General features: G+C 38.4%; 1 protein-coding gene across 10 annotated transcripts in view; it reads right to left on the reverse strand.

Moving 5' to 3' along the window:
* The window catches only part of TCERG1 (transcription elongation regulator 1), a 54,066-nt gene that overhangs the window by 17,001 nt on the left and 16,770 nt on the right, over nucleotides 1-20,295 (reverse strand). For 8 of the 10 annotated variants that reach the window (XM_061616949.1, XM_061616950.1, XM_061616944.1 and 5 more), the window contains 8 exons: nucleotides 16,561-16,676; nucleotides 15,512-15,600; nucleotides 14,770-14,930; nucleotides 10,544-10,637; nucleotides 10,012-10,147; nucleotides 8,649-8,738; nucleotides 7,277-7,395; nucleotides 4,871-5,021 (listed from right to left, as the gene is read on the reverse strand). In XM_061616949.1, the coding sequence (XP_061472933.1) occupies nucleotides 4,871-5,021; nucleotides 7,277-7,395; nucleotides 8,649-8,738; nucleotides 10,012-10,147; nucleotides 10,544-10,637; nucleotides 14,770-14,930; nucleotides 15,512-15,600; nucleotides 16,561-16,676 (956 nt within the window). The remainder of the gene's footprint in view (nucleotides 1-4,870; nucleotides 5,022-7,276; nucleotides 7,396-8,648; nucleotides 8,739-10,011; nucleotides 10,148-10,543; nucleotides 10,638-14,769; nucleotides 14,931-15,511; nucleotides 15,601-16,560; nucleotides 16,677-20,295) is intronic. The other 2 variants (XM_061616945.1, XM_061616942.1) reach the window with 1 other exon arrangement.

A 20,295-nucleotide genomic window follows, 5' to 3' on the forward strand; every position in this document is an offset into this window, starting at 1 on the left:
ACTTGTAGTGAGGACCTGCTTTGATAAGTAGCCCATAGCTCTACCCCTTTGGATTCTAGTCAGGGTATAATACACTGTAGGTTGTTTTTTCACAGGAGCAATGCTTGGTGGGCTATACTCTTAGGTTTCCCACTGCACTTTTAAGGACTGATTTGCTGAATTAAGGAATAAAATATAAAAATTTACATATATGCATTAAAATGTGCAAATTAGTTTCAAGGACATCAGTAGCAGCTAGCAATGGAAACTGATTTTAAAACTTGGTGATGAAGGTCAAAATTAAATATCATATAAAATAGTGAGAAGCTGTCTGAATCTGACTAAAAGCAAGCATAAATCATGATAGTAAAATTCAGTCTATAATGAAATGGTTCATAAAACAGTTCCCTCTTCCACATGAACAAATGCAGCCAAACATAAGCATTCTTTTCTTCACTCTCCTTCTCCCCTCCCTCCAGTTATTTTCTCTGTCAGCTTCCCTTGGAACTTTTGGGATTTTCTTGATTTAATGTATGACAGAGATGGAACTGCAGAGCCTTTGGCAAAGTCACACATACAGCCACTTGCATGTGGAGGTGTACATAACACAACCACATGGCATAGCAGCATGTTATAATCGGCTTGCAAGGATCAATTTCTCATGTTGCTGTGGCAGTGGAAAACCATCTTTTCAGCGGTTGTGATGATGATAGCGGTGGTATGTGTGCACGTGGGTGCAACGGGGAGCAGCGAGCTAGCACTGCCCTCCAGGTGTCAGTGCTGCACTGCCAGGACAGGGGGCGGGCAAGGTCAGGGGAGCTCCACACTGGTGGAGCAGCCGCACAGATACAACACCAACCTCCCCAGACCTCCTCTCTTCTTAGTTTTTGTAGCACTGACACCGGGAGGGTGCCACAGATGCTCCCAATACACCGCTGTTGGACAGTGTGAGCACAGCTGCTGCAATCACATGGGAAGTTGCTTCACACATAATTAGGCTTCTGATCCACGGGAAAAAGCCTTTCACTGAGATCAGTGATCTCATCTTGCTAAATGGCCACGGCCTGCCCATGGGGCCAAGTATACTTTTTAAGTATATTCACAGCTTCTTTCTGAGACTGGATAGGGATCAGTTATTTTAGCTGTACAACAGACATTATTGAATCAATAAGCCAGGCCAGATCATAAATGTTAACATCCTCCCTGACAAACCCAAATTATGCATGCAGAGCTTATTACTTGAAACCCTAAGTCTTAATGCATCATAGGACACTAAATCCCATTGACTTAAGTATGGTTAATATTACGGTTTGATGCAGATGTGCCTTACCAACCAAATGAAAACTTGTATTCTAGCTCCCTTCAAATATTAATGGTAATTACTACATAATGCTAATAATCTGTAGCTATCCCTCAATACTGGTATTTGGTTCTTGGTAGTGTTATGCGAGGACAATGAATTTTTTGAAGTCCAAAGGCAAATAAAATCAGGAAATGGCCTCACAGTGCTGAGTACAGCAATTTTGTTAACTGTCTACCAATTATAGATCTACCACAGTAGTGTTTAAGAAGGTACTCAGTAACCTTATCACTAAATTTTAAAAATTGTATTTGTTACTCCAAAGATGAATGTAAACATAACATGCAACTAGTATCAAAATAGAAAGCTTTCTAAGCCAGATGTAGGAAATGTATACTTAAGAAAAGACAAACAAAAGGTGTTTCTGTGGAAATCTTTAAAGTAAGGTAACTGTACAAGCACACCAAATGGATTAATGTTACTTTTCTACTTTCTTTTTATACTGTTCACTAAGCTCACCTTCAAGTCAAAAAATTAACTGGAATTCAATTAGAAGGACTCAGAACATTACAACTACAAAAGAAGCTACAGCAACAAACCTGCCTGACATCTACACAGCATGCACCCGTATCTCTATAGAAACCAGCAGCTGTCAACCTTTTTCTAACTTGGAAGCCAGCATGATCCTACCACCAAGTGCTGTAGAGAAGAGACAGTATTTCAGCTAAAGGTAACTCTTCTACTGTCTTTTCTAACAAAATCAGTCAGCTGAAAAGTATAAACCCAAGAGTATTGATTCTAAATCCTTAAGTATAAAAACACAGCTGTACATTTTTTCCTAAGTAGGTTCTGATCATAACTGAACCACACTCTCTACTCTGTCCTTTGATTCTGTCTTTATTTTTACTTTCTTTAAAAAAATGTGGACAGGGTAACTGAGGGTAAATGGAATTCGAACAATTGCTAGTGAAAAGGAAGGTTGCAGAGTAGTTTAGTTAAATTATAAAATACTGGCCTGGCAACATTCAGCTTAGTCAGACCTTACTGAGCGGAGCTATATAAATACATGCACTTTTGAAAAACCCCTCTTTCTATTCCTATAAAGTTGCAGCTAAGCAACAGGGTTTAATTGATATACCTTACATCTCTCCCTTCAGCATAAAAATATAGTCATATTTCTAGTCCTAAAGGACCTTGACTATTTTCCCTCTTTAATCTCACTAAATAGCTGAACCACAAAGTTGGAAGAACAGTTGACTCGGTGTGATATTTCAAATGCTTACTTTAAAGGTTTGCGGAAAATCATACAATACTTGCATTAAATCAGGGATGGGGAATCTGTGGCCCTCCAAATGTTGTTGGACTCCAGCACCCATCAGCCCCAGCTAGCAATGATGGGAACTGGAGTCCAATGCCATCTGGAAAGCCACAAGTTTCTCCACTCCAGCATCAAGGCTCTTTGTGTATGTGTGGGTGGGGGGAACTGGCTGAGAAAGCTTCACTTCACACTTTAGGCATATTTTTGGTTAAGTTTTAGATTTTTTTGTGGAAATACAAAAGCACATAAGGCTGAAAATATTTTGTGCGTATTTAGGAGGATTTTTCTCCTTTTTTTTGCAGTTTACACATTCTGGGCACAACTCTCATCACTTCACAAGGAAAAAAACTGAAAAAATGTAAAGTACCGGAACTGCGGGAGGCTAAAGTCACCACACAGAGATACCAATTCTTTCCTCACTAGGGAATCCCATAATACTTTGCGTGTCAGTGATTGACAGCTGTCAGACTGAACTGATTGACAGGCCGCACAGCACAAAACTGTAAAATCTATCCACTTGTTACAAAACAGAATACATAAAATGGTTACAAGAGGCTTTGGGAGAAAAGAAATAATTAGTTTCAAATGCAAATATAAATACAGTAACAGAAAATCTCGTCTGATGTAGCTCATGCAACCTAAGAGAATTTATTTATTAATTATTCACTTTGATTATAGCTAGGATCCAACAATGTTTAAACCATGACTATACATTCAACAAGTAGAGAGTAGTGTAGGCTAAAGTTCTGGGTTACGTATGTCCACCTCTAGAAAGCTAATCATTCTGGTATAGCATAGCGATTACATAGAGTTGATGTCGCATAGAATCTAAGGGCGCAATCCTATACGTATCTATCAGAAGTAAGTTCCATTGAGTACAATGGGACTTACTCCCAGGTATATGTGCAAAGGATTGGAGCCTAAGACTGAGCAGTTCTTGGACTGAATCTCATTCTGGTAAGAGGGGCCTTAGGTAAGCCACTCTCTCTTATCATTAGTTCTCTATCTGAAATATGGAGAAAAATACTGATCTACTTAAACGCTTGCTGTTATTATTATTAAATTTATATCCTGTCCCTCGGGGAAGCAAACAAGTGATAAAACAATAAAAACATCTTTAAAATGTTATTGTAAGTAAGGTTGTAGTAAGAATTACAGCAAGATAATGCTTAGGAAGCATTTTGAACACTCAAAAGTGAGTTATAAACACATATTAAATTGCTGGCTGTTACTATTATAATAGAGGATGAGCTGTGAAGAACCACATACACATACTGAAGAGGTTGTATCCAATGCTGTCCATGTGCAAGTGGAACAGACTTTCACTTACACAATGGGACTGCAGTGGGAAGGTGAAATACCCCCAACAAGTGAACAGAAGTATACTCACATGATGTTGGATTCTACCCAAGGCCTATAAAAATTGCTAATTTTTGTTATATCAATAGATTTGCATTTCAATTGTGAATGCTTCCCATTCCTATGTGACAGGTTACTTTTGCATGAAATACACTATACTGCTTTCTTACTGAAAAGAACTTATATTAGCTTCACTTATAGAATATGTAAAGAAACAGAAATCCCAGAAATGATTAGGTTTCAAAAGGATGTCTTTTCCTTAATTCACACAGCATACTAGGACACTGAAGGAAGTTGCTGAATATTTTGATGCCAACACTGTTGAAGACAGTTTGCAGCATCCACCTTCCCCAGTGATGTGCACTTTGCCTCTTGTATTGCCAGTGCAGACAAATGACATTTGGAATTCATTAATCTTTCATAGGCGACCTTTAATTGTGATAAATAGCCATGCTAAAATACATTCATTGGAAGATTAAAAAGACCACTGAAGTGTTAGCATTTAGAGGTAAAGCAACTATTTGAAATTTGTCCACAAATAGTTCTCAAATCTTACTTGAATCACTGACAGAATGCATATGCAATAATCTGTTTGGAGATTAGCAGCCAAAATTCTATTTTTTTCCATACTCTAGAATTTTGAAACCTATACATTAATTTAGGAAAAAGGAATATTATATACTACACTAGAACCGTATATTCTTTCTGACTTTAGAGAAAAGTTTAACAGACCAGCATCCCCCCAAAAACAAACCAAAAAATAAAATACATGATCAAATGCTTAAACTAAGAAAAAAAAAGGAGAAAATAATTGGGAGGACAGGGTGAGAATCTGGAAGACTCACAGACTAGCATGGGCCCTCTTCCATTCCTCTCATTATGATCCTTTCACATCCTTGATATAAAAATCTTACCTTCTCTCCTCTGGTCTTCGAATCTTCTTTTTCCTTCTTTCGTGCTGCTGTGATAAACTCATTAAACAAGGCCTCCCGATCTTTCATTTTTTCAATTGCTTTGAATCGTGAGTCTTTAGCATGCTTGGCTGCAAATTCACTAAAAGTAGTTCTGTAACAAAATGGCAAGTGTACTGATTGGGCAGAGATTTCTTAGCTTGAAAATATATTCAAAAGCACAACTGTGTTTTTGTTCTGTTGGAGTACATACACTAAGCACCAATACACCAGTATCCTCACCACAGCTGAAGGTCCAAGAGACAAAGTTTACATATTTTTTTCCTTTTAAAAAAGATGACATGAGCCATTTAAAACTTTTAAAGAAAATTGTCCATATTGAATGCAGTTCTTCACATATAGCATAATCCTTGTTGAAGACAAATATTTTACCAATCTGTTCTAATCATTCATGATTATGCAATGTAAAGTTAACAATGCTCATTTGCCATCTAATTCCGCCAGAAACAAAACTGACATGACACAAAAATCCAGATTCTTTTAACACTGTGAGCAAGGACAGTAGTGTCTGCAGGGCTTTCCACTCTTTCTACCTGCAGTTCTTATTTTTACAATATTCTCACCTCCAGGGCCAGATTCCAAATCTCAGATGTGCAGTAGATATAGTACTGCCACTTACCTCAAAAAAAACCCACTACTGCGCTTTTTCCAAGATCTGATGCTAATCTGACCCCAAGATTACGTGAGACATTATAATCCTACGATTGTTTTCATCACAGCATGGAAATAATTAGAGTTGTGAAATCCCGCCTACTGTTGCTGTAGGGTAAATTAAAACAAGAGAAGAATTTGGTAGCTTATTCAACTGACTGGAAGTGAATGTAAACCTAAACTAAAGAAAGTGAACTGCTAAAGAAAGTCTGGACATGAATTCTTGAGCATACAAAGAGCAAAGATGATTTTCAAGGAATGCAAACATCCAAAAGGGCATTGTTACCTTGGATAAAAAAGCAAAATTAGAAAATGAAGTTAACAAGACATGCAGGTCATTTGGAGATTGCCTTCCTTATTCATTGTTGATTAAAAACAAAACATACATGAATGACAGAAACAACTTCTTTGGGGTACAAAAGTAACAAGGAATAGTTACGGCTAAATCATGAAAATGGTTACACTAACAAAAGCAATTATTTTCAGGCTCAGTATTGCAACCACTCCAAATACTAAAACTGCAGAACAAGCCCATTGCGATTCTATTATGCTTATTCAGAATTAAGTCCTACAGTCCTCAAGACAGCTTATTCCCTAAAAGGGGGTGGGCAACCTGTACCCCTTGGCTTTAGGTTATATGGCTCTCAGCCTAATTTTAAAAGCCCTTTTGCAAGCAATCAGTTCAGACTCCTGGTAAGAGGGATCCTGCTCCCTCTTGTAGCTCGCTGGTCAGGGAGGAAAAGGGATAGTGGGGAAAGGAGAATGACAGAAAGAGAGAAGACAGAGAAAGGAGATGTCAGAAAGAACAAAAAAGGGCCATGCCCACAGTCGGCATGTGGCCCCCAAGAGAATACCACTGAAGGAATGTGACCACTGAAGAAAAAAGGTTGCCCACCCCTGCCCTAATCGGTGTGTTTAGGACTGTATCCTAGCTGGGTAACCATTTGTAGACATTAAGTTAATTCAATCAAAGTAGCACAATATGGGGGGGAAAGTTTGTATGTTTCACTGCGTTTTACTGAAACAATACCATTAAACTAAAGCAGATGAACAGTTAATGCAAAATAAGTCCTACCTGGTTTGTGCAAGAAAACCCACTCAAATAAGTATTTAAAATTGAATGACTATTACACACTATCCAACAATATATTAGTGGTATCTTGCTTACAATATAACTGAACTCTAGAAATCCATTTGGCTATTGAGAAATAAAATAGCTGGGGCCTCTTTGCATATCCAGTTTGTTAAAGTAGAACAAACAGCTTTTTAAAATATTGCTCAATGCCACAAACAATTCTGGCATTGTAGTCAACACTGTGATTGGCAGCGATATGTTTCATATTTACTGAATGCTGAAAAAGTCAACATTCTTTATTTTATACTTTTATATAAAATTATTTTATATAAATTTTATATAAAATAATAAAATTTTATTTTATACATAAAAGAATGGGGTGTTTTCACAGCTAATATAGATTGGGGAATTTGGCTTGTGAATATTTAGGGCAAATAAATCCACCCTTCACACCATGTGAAACATTTGCGATTGCTTCATATCCTGAAATAGCCAATGTATTAGAATTTACCTTAAATGACAGTAAACATGAAGAGGAAAGTGCTGGACTTAAGTAAACAAAGTCTAGCAATGTAGCATCTGGAAAAAAGTTTTAAAAACCACATAGGAGGAAACATTCTTACCTAGGATTAATCTTTGCTTCTTCCATCATTTTCTTGAAATCTTCCTTGGCTTGCATTATTTTGTTTTTCTTTTCTTTGCGCTCTTCTTCTGCCCTGGTTTTCACATACTGATCAAATACCTATGGAAATGTTAGAGAATATACCACTTGAAGCATAATCATCCCTAAATCATCCCTAAAGTGGAGAGACCCAGACGGGCAAATCAAAGGTGAGCATGCATCATCTGCAGTAGCACAACAAGATACCAACACAAGGTACCTTAGTGTCAATGAAATATTCCTATCTATAAGAGTTTTTATATCAAGCCTCTCTAAACTAAATGAGGTTTCAACAGCAGTTTTACCACCGTTCTTTAATATGCCAAATGATAATCACAGCAACAGCAGAATGTAATGCAAACAGTTGGGACACTTGAAAACTGCTTGCTGCCATCAGGATGAATTTGTGTATTTTTAAGTTTCACAGAGGTCTTCATTAGACAATGGCATGTTGTTTGATAGACCCATATGTCAGCACTCAAGTCCATCTTGAACAATGTGTGTGAAAACAGGGAGCTCCTACAGTTCAGAACAGCCATGTCCCCCCAAAGGTATTGCTGCACATGGAGACAATGACACATCCTTCTCTATCAAAGCCAAAAAGTTTAATTCTCACCAAGAGAAGCTGATTCTATGCAAGTATCAGCAAGGACCTTCTTCTTCTTTCATACAACATATCCTGCATTTAAGAATGTTTAAGAACTCCAGAAACACTATTATGGCAATGACATGTAATAAAATTATAATAATTCATTCATCAGGACACTGAATCCAGAACATTTGATAATTAGTGGTTTTGATATGATGAAAAATATAAGAGAAATGTAACTGATCACCTTGGTTCAGATACTGGTGGTTGTAATAAGATTTTCTCAACTTGTAAATAACCATTTTGGAGATGCAGAAATTAAAATAGAATAAATAAACGTTTAATATTCCCTCTACTATTTTTTACATTTCTCATTTGTTTTAATCTTTGCGAGAAAGGATTTTCCAGAAGGTCTTCGGTCTGGATATTTTCCTATTAGTCAGTTTCTTGGTTGAATATTCCTGTTATTAGACAATTGATACAATTATCTGTGACAATTCCTGTTTGGGAGTGTGTGGCTCTGTACCTACATGAACATTTGAGTGTGAAGCTTTCATTTCCTTACAGAAACTGTTAATTTATTTTTCTTAAGAAATCCATCAGAATCCTTCCCCTCTTCCCATCCCATTGCCTAAACCTTGGTTATCTGAAACTCCCAGATACCACAGAATTCACAGAAGACCGTTCACATAAGTTTTTTCCCCTAATATAAATAAGAATGTATACTTGTAGGCCTTTCTTTTACCTGTTTCCTTTCTTTAGGGTTAAGAAGCAAGTATCGGGGATCAAAAACTATCTTGTGTAGCTCCTTCTCCCAAGTAGAAAAGGCAGAAACCTTAAAAAAAGAAGAAAGGAGGGTGGAGTGGCAGAAAGAAAAGTGTTGATTTTCCTGGAAATTAAATACGCCCAAAGACACGCATGTTGTGCTGTTTTGCTTGAAACCTACACGACAGCTGTGAGAAAAGAGCCATAACTGAAACCCTTACAGCAGTTTCATCACTAATAGATGATGAGCTGCAGGAGGTCAGCATGGCAAATTTCCACACTAATCGGCTCTGAAAATCTCTACATAATTACACAACTAACATACACCTAATTACTCATTAAAATAACCACTACTGTGTGACATTTAAAAATTGCTACATCAAAAGTGCCTTGAAGTTCTCTATTCTGACTTCCTATGCCTTCAGCTTTTTCTAAATGATCTGATATCTCTCCCGCCCCAAATAAATGGGAAGGTTTTGCGCAGGAATAGTCTCTGAAGCATTTTAAAAAGAAAAGACTGAAAGCTTAACAAGACAGACATATGACATTTCATGGAAACTACATTGGAAAACCACATTGAAATCTACCATTCCCCACTCTAACAAGGGAATTTTGAAATTAATTGTAAACTTGTGTGCAGTTCTCTCTCTTCCCCCCCCCCATCAAGTCTCCAGGTATTGCAATGATTGTAGCCGGATATGTTCCGCTGTCCTAAGCTGCTCCTGCAAAAGACAACCTTTGTGGGCTTCTTATGCTAATGAAGTCCAGTGGGGTGTGCATCCAAGGAGCAGGCATCTCTTCAAACACACGTAGGGAGTAGGCATCTCTTCACACATGAAGCTTCAGCAGTGCAAGACTTGAACTGGAGATATGGAGAGGAGCACAATACAACCCACTCCCCAAATTAAGGAGATGCCATTGCCCCCATGGTTGTACCCAACAATCCCTTACTGTAGAAATTCAACAGTTGAATGTTTTCCAGTGGTATTTATTGAATGTGTGCACCAGTGTAACCTTTGGCCAGCTATTCCGTCCATCTGAACAATCAAATTACAAGTGTATCAAAGCTTAGAAAATTCTTATTAGCACGCATCCTGAGTTGGGGTATCATATTACTATACTGTTAACCAATATCCTTAAATCCTAACAACAGCTTGTCAGATAAAGACGACAAGTAGATGAATATATCAATAAGATTTTTGGTTTTTCAGACTAGTTTGTTCCAGTCCTATTTGTTTTTCTAATCTAATTCAGGAATGCATGTGTGCATGACACTTAGTGGTTATTAGCAAAGAGATAGTTTGCAACATTATAGCAAACTTAATACAATAATAGTTTCTGACCCCTCTCTCAAGTAGCATGTCCTTGAACTGTTTCATTCGTGCTTCCAGAGGGACAATAGCTCTCTCTCGAGCAGCTTTAATTTCAGCTTCCATGGCAGCCTCCTTCTCTGAATCAATGTCTTTGTTTTCCTCCTTCCTATAAAATGAAGGCATACAAGATTGCATTGAAATTTTTTTCAAAATTACAATTAAATCTCTAGCTTTATATCACTTCGGTAACACAAGTTCAGGGTGAATTCAAAAGGTCAGTTTTTTCCCCATACAATGCATAGTGGAACAAGAGTTAATTTGGTCCAAAAGCCCAAAAAGAAATTTAAAAAATATGGTTGATCGTGCAACAATACTTTTTGCATGTTGCAGACAAGCAACCTACCTCAACATGGTGACTAAAAAAGTCTATGTGCAGTGTGGGAAACTTAGCTTTCCATATTCAAAGGCCTGAGATCCATTTCAGACTTAAAAACTAGCTAAACCAAGCTTTAAGCTCATTCGTGAATTGACCACGCAGTTTCACCTTTCATACACAACTTACTTCCGCTTCTTTGCTTTAATAGGCTCATCATCATTGGTTTCTTCTAGCATTTCATGCTCTTCTTTTACTGTAAGAGAGGTCTCTATTAGCATCCCTATAGATACAGTTCAGAAAAGAAAAGAAAAGAAAAGAAATCACATTTACTGTTTCTTGCCCACAGTTGTAAAGAATGTATTCCATGTTACTTTCAAAACATACGGATGCACATTAGTGCCTCAATAAACCATAATGTAGTATTTGTTCAATAATCTATGTCTCCAAGTAATATATTAAAAAATTCTAGCATAGCTTCCAGAATCTAATAAATCTAATACATGCCAACCTCAGAGAAAAAGGCTCAAATGAGATGAAAGTGACAGCTGTGATCAACGTTACATCTGAATTGAGCAACAGTTTGAACAGTGAATCAGAAACAATACCATAGTAGTTTTTGTGGGATGCTAGGACTTTGTTATAGCACCCATCCTAATGAGAGTACAATAGTGAATGAGGACTCCCTGATATTTAGACTTAATTTTTGCCATGTATCTCTCAGGCTCCACCAAAGCTTCTCTGTAAGACTGCAGCAAGGTGTGCATGTGTGTATACATTGAGAGAGAAATTGATATTATGCTCCTAAAGCATATGGTCTTGTAAAATTCAAAGCCAAGACTGGAGACAGCGATGCTGAAGGGAGTCACAAGTTCATTAAAAAAAAAAGCACAGTAAATGCAAGTGTTGAATAAAAGAAAGTACTAGCATTTGAATCAATAGGAAATGTCAAGCAGAGAGAACCTGCATTTCCTAAGATTATATTCACTAATAGGCAAAAAACCTTACAATTTAAGAAAGTACCTATAGCCAACAGATATTTCTATCAAACTTTAAAAAGCAGGGAAATTGGGCAGCTATAGTGAATGCAGCAGGAGTGCAGGCAACTTAACCTCCTCTCTGGGATGTTGGACTGCCCTACAAAGTTGTCAAAACACAAACACAATTTGGGTTGGTCTTTCACAGTCCAATCCACTTCCTGTGTAGCTTGGAAGAATTTGGTAACGTGCCTCTGAGTATATGGGGAGGGATGGCAACACCTGCCCTCTCTAAAGATGGAGAATTACATTTTTGTATGTTTGCTGTGTTCTTCTTACTTTGCTTCTTTGATACATTCTTACATAGAGCACACCTACAATTTTGCTAGAATACATTTCACCTCCCACTATTTTATCTTGTGCAAACTGAGACACTCCTGATGTCCACTGGAGACTATTCTGCAGAATAGTCAGTGCCATTATTCCACAATTATTTTTGTAGGTTTTGTTAGCATAAAATTTGCGAAGTGTTCCTGTACTTCACATATTCACAGAAATAGAAGCAAAAGAAAATGATTTCCTATAGGAAACTTCACTAAAATTGCAAAGTAAATCAGACATATTTAAAGTGACCATCTGAACTATATCAACTGTCTTAATAATGTTGCTTCCTCCCTGCTAAAACAAGATCAGCACAGGACATATCTTCTTTCTATTATTTGGGCTGATTGCAGGTATTGCTACCACCTGCCATATGCCCAGAGGCACATGTTACCAAATTCTTCCAAGCTACACAGGACGTGGATTGGACTGTGAAAGACCAACCCAAATTGTCTTTGCATTTTGACAAATTTGTAGGGCAGTCCAGTATCTCAGAGAGGAGGTCAGGTCTCCTAATCCCCTGGTGCATTCATTATAGCTGCCCAATTTCGCTGCTTTTTAAAGTTTGATAGAAATATCTGTGGGCTATAGGTACATAAGGTTTTTTGCCTATTAGCAAATTTCTCTGCTATTTAATCCGGGAGGTAAGAAATGGGATCGCGTGCAAGTTTGCTGAGAATGGATTGATCATTTGCATGTTTATTGAGTTCAGTGTGATTTACTCCTGTGCAATCATGCTTAGGATAGGTGAAACTGACCGGGGGGGGAACAGAGGGAGGACTGGAGTGGGCAGGGGAGGAGGAAAAAGGAAGAGGGGAGGGGAGGAGGAAGGGAGAGGGAGGTCTGATTATTTGCATGCTTACTGAGTTCAATGGGATATACTCCTGTGCAATCATGGTTAGGATAGGTAAAACTGACCATGGGGGGGGGGAGGGAAAAGGGGAAGGAGTGGATTGGAGGGGGGGCAAAGGAAGGGGGAAGGGAGGGCAGGTTTGATCATTTGCATGCTTATAGAGTTCAATGGTATTTACTCTCATGCAATCATGCTTAAGATAGGTAAAACTGACCATGGGGATGAGGAAGGGGGAGAGGGAAGGAGGGGATTGGAAGGGGATGGGGAAGGAGGGAGGAGAAGGGAGAGTGGGTTTGATCATTTGCATACTTTTTGAGTTCAATGGGATTTATTTCTGTGCAAGCATGTTTGAAAATGGTAATGGACTGCCTTCAAGTCGATCCCGACTTATGGCAACCCTATGGATAGGGTTTTCATGGTAAACGGTATTCAGAGGTGGTTTTACAATTGCCTTCCTCTGAGGCTGAGAGGTAGTGACTGGCCCAAGGTCACCCATAGCTGTGTGGGGATTCGAACCCTGGTCTCCCAGGTCCTAGTCCCACACTGACAGGGGGAAGGGTGGGGAGGGGAAGCCCCTTTCATTTCCAAAAGGAAAACAATGTGAACAGTATCATTGTCTTTCAGGGTTTCCCCCAGCTTTTTATTCTACAGCAGGCACATGTAGCCTTTTTTAGGTTTTTTTTTTTAGAAAAAATAGAAATAAATGGGGTTAGTAATCAGGTCTTACTAAGGAGATGTCATGGATTCTGGATTTAAAAACGATGACCCCTAGTGGCCTTAATGAGGAGCTAGAATTTCTTCCTCTTATGAAATTCAGAAGATATCCAGGTTCCCTTACATGGTCTTTACCTTCAGCTGTCTGTGATCAATTAATTCTTAAGTGATTTTACGGTCTTTATGTTCTTTGGTATATATATGTACAGGCCTAATCAACTGTTTTCTGAGGTGTTTGCATCGGTAAAAGCAGTTTGCTTATTGGAAGATACTTCTTGGCAACCTATATTGTAAGTGAAAAGATTGTTTATATAGATTTTATATGTATGATTTCATTTTATATGCTCATGTTAGTAAATTTGTCCCTGCCTTTTTATTTACAGCCACTGATGAAGGCCTAAATATACAAAGGCTGAAACGCGTTGGGCTTAGATTATAAATAAATACTTAATTTTTCTAGCATTTTGGTTTTCCTTCCTCCTACTCCCCTGGTTTTACATGCTAGCCACTTTCTGTTGTTGTTTCACATCCACACCAGGCCTTTATTTCACTTTATACAGTAATGGCTTCTCTCAAAGAATCCTGGGAAGTATAGTTAGTGAAGGGTGCTGAGAGTTGCTAGGAGATGCCCTGTTCCTCTCACAGATCTTCAATCAGAGTGGCTGACTGTTAAACCAGCCTGGCCACTGGAGCCCTGTCAGTGGAACAGGAATCTCCTCTCAGTACCCTTCAGAAACTACACTTCCCAGGATTCTTTGGGGGAAGCCATGACTGTCTCATGTGAAATCAAAGTCTGGTGTGGGTGTGGCCCCCTGATTAGGCAAGCCCAGCAGCTGTGAGTCTGGCTTTTAGAACACTGACAGTTGGTTCTTACTGAGCATGCCTGACACTATCATTCAGTTCAAGTCAAAATTTCTTAAATTAATTACAAATCAGCCAGGCATTTCTTTTTAACTTTTAAACTGCAGATGATGAAGGTCAGAGTATGGGGCAAGGTCAGTAATAGGATTACAGGTACACTGTGAACGTGGCTGATTTTTAATGAATTTCAACAGATTATGAGAACTCTGACAGAAAAAAGTCCAAAAGGGGGCTGGGTTTTTTTCTCTCTTTTTAGACTTTGAACTCTGTATTCCCTGTGTTTTGTGTATTGCCATGAAAATTTAGAGGGTTGTTAAGCAAGCGTTTCTGAGTTCAGGACTATACATTTTGTAAGGTTTTGTTTTTAAATGAGCTTATGGGAAGGATCAGAATGGCATGGGGGTATTTTCAATTTAACATTGCGGAATGTGAAAAATCCATGCTGGCTATACTATACAGCCACTCTCGTAGCTGTATAATTCCTAAGATTAAATAAATGTTCATATAATTGAAAAAATGCTTAGCCTATGCTGGTAATCAAAAGAGAGTTTAATTTAGTCACAACTCAGACCCATCAATTACACATTGACCAATATTTTTTCCCAGACAAAACACTGTTTTACTCTTACTTTGTTTTTTCACTTCATCTATTCCTTTTTTGTGAGGAGGCTCTTGAATAATTTTATCCACATCTGCTCTTCCTATTAAGTCATCTGGTCGGTCCCACATGGACAGACGAGTGGTAGGGTTGTAAAAGAAAACCCGTTCATCTCCAGTCCACACCACACACCTAGAGAAAAACCACAATCAATGATTTATCCATACTCCATCAGATTTTGTTTAATATCCTGAGTCATCAGCTGAGAATTTTGCACAGACCTATGATTTATATTCCATAAGCATGCTTTATCTAAATAAAATACAGAGGCCTCGATCCCTATGGTATGTGCACTTAAAACTCCATAAAACAGCACAGTCCTAAACAATAAGCAACATTGTATTCAGTGGGCTTATTCCCAGATATGTGCATAAGATTATAGCCAAAATCTACAGTACTCAACCGGACCTGACTATACTAGAACTTATGAACCTATGAAACTTATGAAATTTGGCCATTGCTGCTGTTAATTTCCAGTCAGTCCAATAGAAAAATAATTTAAACCTTCTTCCTTATTCAATGTGAAATGTGCAATATAAGCCTGTTAATGTTATTGATTGATAAACAACTAAATTAAAAGTTAATTTTATATTGGAAATAAAGAAATAAAATATTTGCTATTTTATTGTACAGGGTTTGAGGAATTGCAATGTTAATCTTAAAAATTAGTACTAATGCATTCACCGATCAATTTGAGAAAGAAGGCTACATACCATGGAGTACCAGGAATAGGGGTAGTAGCCACAGGCTTTGCTTTCTGAGCTGCCTTTTCTTCTTCAGTCATTTCTTCTTCTTTTGGCTCCTGGCAAGAGACCAAAGGGTGTCTAAAACCAACTTTTGCATATTTATATTAAATTAACAAGAAGGGTAAGAAGAAACTATTCAAAATAAATTGGAAGCACTCTCTCAACATAAAAAGCTAAAAGGAAAATGTAGTTTGAAAGCTAAGATAATTAGTGAATGTATGACACAAGTTTCTAAATTTTAATGATTAATTCATACTATGTTTAATAAACACTAAGATGTCCACCTGACTGCACCGTGGAAACCCATTTGCACAATGGGACTTCTGGTTTCGCTTTTCCTCTGTGCCCCCCTAATGTGCCCCAAGTTCTGCTCCAAAGGGTTCCACAACCCCCTGGATCTCAGTCTAAGTAAAAATTTAGAAAAATTATATTTATGTTAAAACCTCAGCAGTATAAAATCTGTCAAAATGTTATGCTATCTTCTTTCTATGGCCTTTGTCACTTGCTTTGAGGGAAAAAACTATACAAATGCCACTTTGTTTTGAATTTCTAAATGTAAATTGAATTTTTAAAAAATATTTAAGACATTGCAACTGTGTTTTAAAACTGTAGACTGTATCCAGCTAAGTTCTACTCAGAGTAGTTCAAATTAATAGACCTAAGTCAGTCATGTCCATTAATTTCAGTGGGTTGGTTCAGAGTATGACTAGCATGGGATACAATCCAATTTTTCTAGCAGTATAAGACTATCTACAATATTAGTTTTAAAACAATTTGTAAAATCAAATACTGGTTCCAATCAGTTCCTAAAATATGAAAACAAGCTATTCAGTTAGCTGTCAATAAATTTTAGGCATCATCCATCCAAAGTTAAGTGCAAATTTTCTATTTTATTGCAAGATTTAAATATATCTTTCTTTTGATTGTACCTCTTGATCTGCAGCTTTCTTTTACACACCAATAAAGAATACTCAAATCACAGCTAAATTAAGCCGTAGGTTTGTTATGTCGTCTACCTCCTTTATAAGTTCCTTGATAGGTTCAATTTTGGGCTCCTCCTCTTCCGTCTCCATAGGCAAAGGGTCCTCAGCAGGCTCTTTAATACTTTCTTTCATCTTCTCTTCTACTTTTTCTAAGGAAAAAAATCCTTATTTACTTTCCACTTTCTGTAAATTTAAACTTATTTTCTTATCAGTATAATTTTCATAACAAAAATCAATGAAAGTACATTTAAGGCTAGTGTTTTCATTTTTGCCCAATTTTTCCTCACTGACTATGGGCATGCACAAATTTGCACAGGACTAGCCATAAAGTGATATTGGGCAACTATATTGTTCAACATCTATATGAAGCCATTGGGAGTGGTCATTAGGAGGTTTGGAGTGTTGTACCATTAGTGTGCCGATGATGCTTAGTTCTGTTTCTCTATTACATCTGAATCAAGTGCGCTGCGCAATTTCTGGATTGTTGCCTGGGAGTACTGGCAGGTTAGAAGAGACCCAATAAACTGAAGCTAATTCCAGAAAACAGTCAATTTCCCAACAAAGTTGCATTCCCTGTAAAGGAGCAGGTATGTAGCCTGGGGCACTCAGTGACTGATCATTGTCACTGGAGGCCCAAATAGCCACAGTGGCTATGAGTGCCTTTTAGCAGCTTCAACTGGTACACTAGCTGCAGCCGTTTCTTGACAGGGATAGCTTGGCCAGTCTTTTGCTGGCAATATCCAAAAAACCACCTCTTTCCCTACAGACCCTCTCGGGAGTTGAGATCAGCACAGCGGAGCCCGTTTGATAGCTCCATCCCCCTTGGAAGCTCGGGGGGACAGGAGAGGGCACTCTCTGTGGCAGACCCTAAGCTGTGGAACACCCTCCACAGAGGTGCATCTATCAACTCCATCATACAGCTTTCAGCGAATGCTGAAGACACTCTTTACCCTGGCCTTCGACACTTGAAATGTATATTTTTAGGACCCACCTTGTTTAGGTTGTTTTTAACTGTTAGAATTTTGTGTTTTAAAATAGTTGTAACATTGCCTAGGACTTCTGGATGAAGGGTGGGTAAATAACAATAATAGTAATAATTGTTATTTGCACTGGCCCTACAGGTGCTGCTGTATTTACTGTTTTGTTGTATTTTAAATCTTTCATTGTTAACTATCTTGAGATTTTTTAATTCTATGGAATTCAAAGTGTAATACAATAAACTACAATATATAAGAAATATATATAAGAAATCAAAGCAGCAATAAAAATACAACCAAAAATCATGCAATAGGAAGAAAACGTCATTGAATGGTCCTCCACAACTCTCAGCAATTTTCAAGTGGTCCATGGTGGAAAAAGGATTAGGAACCACTGACTTAAAGGAAACTTCATATATTCAATTCCACGAGGAACTCTTTGTCATATTCAAAAACATAACCCTAAGCAAAGACTACTCTACTTCACAAATAATAATAAATGTAAATAAGCAGTGAATGAAGAGTAGAAAGATTTAGATAGATTTAAGAGTGAAGAAGCACCATGGCAGCAGTAACTTGGATGTAGGAAGAGGAGAGAAAGCGGGTCCAAAATCACACCATAAAAAAAAAAGGATACAGTAACAGATCTCTGATTGAGCACGGTTCAGTGAAAAAGCTAAGCGCTCCAACTTTGATGTTTAGTTTAAGATGTTGGCAGAAAATCCAGAAAGAAACATTGATCAGACAGAATTATGGGACTGGACAGAGTTTGAAACATCTAGGAGCAATACCATAAGGACAGTAGGTGAAACCGTAAGAGTCCATGTCTGAGACGGTAGAATTATGAAAAAACAGGGAGACAAAGAAAAGCTCACCTAACAGAACTGTCAGAAAATTTTCTTGTCTGAGGAAACTCTGAAGAGCAGTGTGCATGGCAAAAACCCGTGGAAAAGGAAGTATCTAAATGGACAGGCTGGGAAGCAGCTCTTAGTTTTCACTAGAGGCAGTCAAGTTTTTTTTTTTAAAGCAACTGTTATTTATCCTCTTCTAGTTAGTTACATTTGCAAAACAAGAAATCTATTTTACTATCTTCTGTCATTTCTGAACTAGCATAGATACACAACTTCCTTGTATTGGGTCTGAACATTCGTAATCAAAGAGGATACCATGAGTACTTTAGAAAAGAATTGCTAAATTATTATTATTTCCATTTATAGACCACTTACAATCTAAAAGATCTCAAAGCAGTTTACAATAGAATACACAAGGTACAATAAAAAAATTCAAATTAATTTACAAAGCAAAATACATAAACAATATCCATATACATAAACATATATATAAACACAGTATAAAAGTCAGAATTCACCAAGGGAAGCCCGTAAGCCACCCTCCCCACTCTATGAAAGTGTCAGAAAACTGAAATTATGTTGACCGTGGAGGAGGGCGACAAGCAGGGAAAAGGTTATTGCTCCCCTGGTGCGGCTTGCCACCATTTCTCTTGCCTCTCCGTCCTCCTGGGGGGGGGGGGCTGGGATTGCCCACCGGCTGCAAGGCTTCAGGACTCAAGCCTCAGCGGGCCTGTGTGTCCATTGTTCTGAAGGCGGAGCATCTCTCCAGGAGGGAGGTTGTGATCAGAGAGCAGGACAGGCTTTAGCTGGGGGCTAAATGTTTACGCAATATGAGACATACTGTAGTAGCATTCAGGGGTTTAGTCATCCAGGGCTGAGGGGTCGTAGACCCATTACTTTTTTTGGATCCCTATGTATGAGCCAATCAGCATGAAAAGGGAGTGTATTAGCCACTGAGAAGAGTCCTGACCGAGGTGAATCAGCCACAAAGAAGATGCTCCTCAGTAACTCGCACACAGCCTCCTCTTTCAAGTTGACTGGCTTCTAGACACATCTGTTGTAGTGGAGCGTGGACATGCAAGACAACAGGAAGAGCAAGGGAGACGAGGGAAAGTGGGAAATGGGCCATGGCTGTGAGTGGATGTGGTGCAACTATCATGAAGAGACCCTGCACTCCTGAATTTGCCACCAACTACTGGTGGTATTCCCTCACTACTGATATTGGCTTGTGGTCTATTATGTTATTGTTCCAACTACTGGTGGTTCCAACTACTACTAGTTATCTATGCTGAAAGACCTTTCCGTCATACCCTCTCAGGTGTTAAGATCAGCACAGGATGTCTCTTGGTAGTTCTGCTGCCCTCAGAATGACAGGAGAAAATATGCTCTGTGGCAGCCCCCAAGTTGCAGAATTCCCTCCACACAGAGGTAGGTCTGACACCTTCACTGGCCAGACCTCTTTACCCTGGTCTTGTGACACTTGTGATTTGTGTTTTCAGGACTCATCCTATTCCTGTGGCTATATGTGTTTTAACTGTTTTTAATACTGAATTTTAAAGTGCTATAACTCACCCTGGGACCTGCTGGTGAAGGATGGGTAATAAATCTAATAATAATAATTTCTAATCTAGTTTGCTCTTAGCAATAAAGTTGCTGTTTTGTTAGGCATCCTTTCAGGGCCTGGCTCCTTCTCTGAAATAATCTGAGATAGTGTCAGAAGTCTTAAGTCTTACACTTTACAAGAGCTGCTTGCCATGGCTCAATTTTCAGCCCCAGAAAGCTTCAACAGATACTCAGAATGGCTAGACTGCAAGGAAAGGTTTGCTCGTTTCTGCATAGCAACAAGGCAGACTGAGATGGGAGAAGTTCAGCTCAGTTCCCCCCCGTCTATGGAATGGGAAAGGAAGCTGACCATATGTTCAACTCCTTCACCTTTACTG

Source organism: Rhineura floridana, chromosome 3 (genome assembly GCF_030035675.1).
Source record: "Rhineura floridana isolate rRhiFlo1 chromosome 3, rRhiFlo1.hap2, whole genome shotgun sequence".
NCBI classification, from domain to species: Eukaryota; Metazoa; Chordata; class Lepidosauria; order Squamata; family Rhineuridae; genus Rhineura; species Rhineura floridana.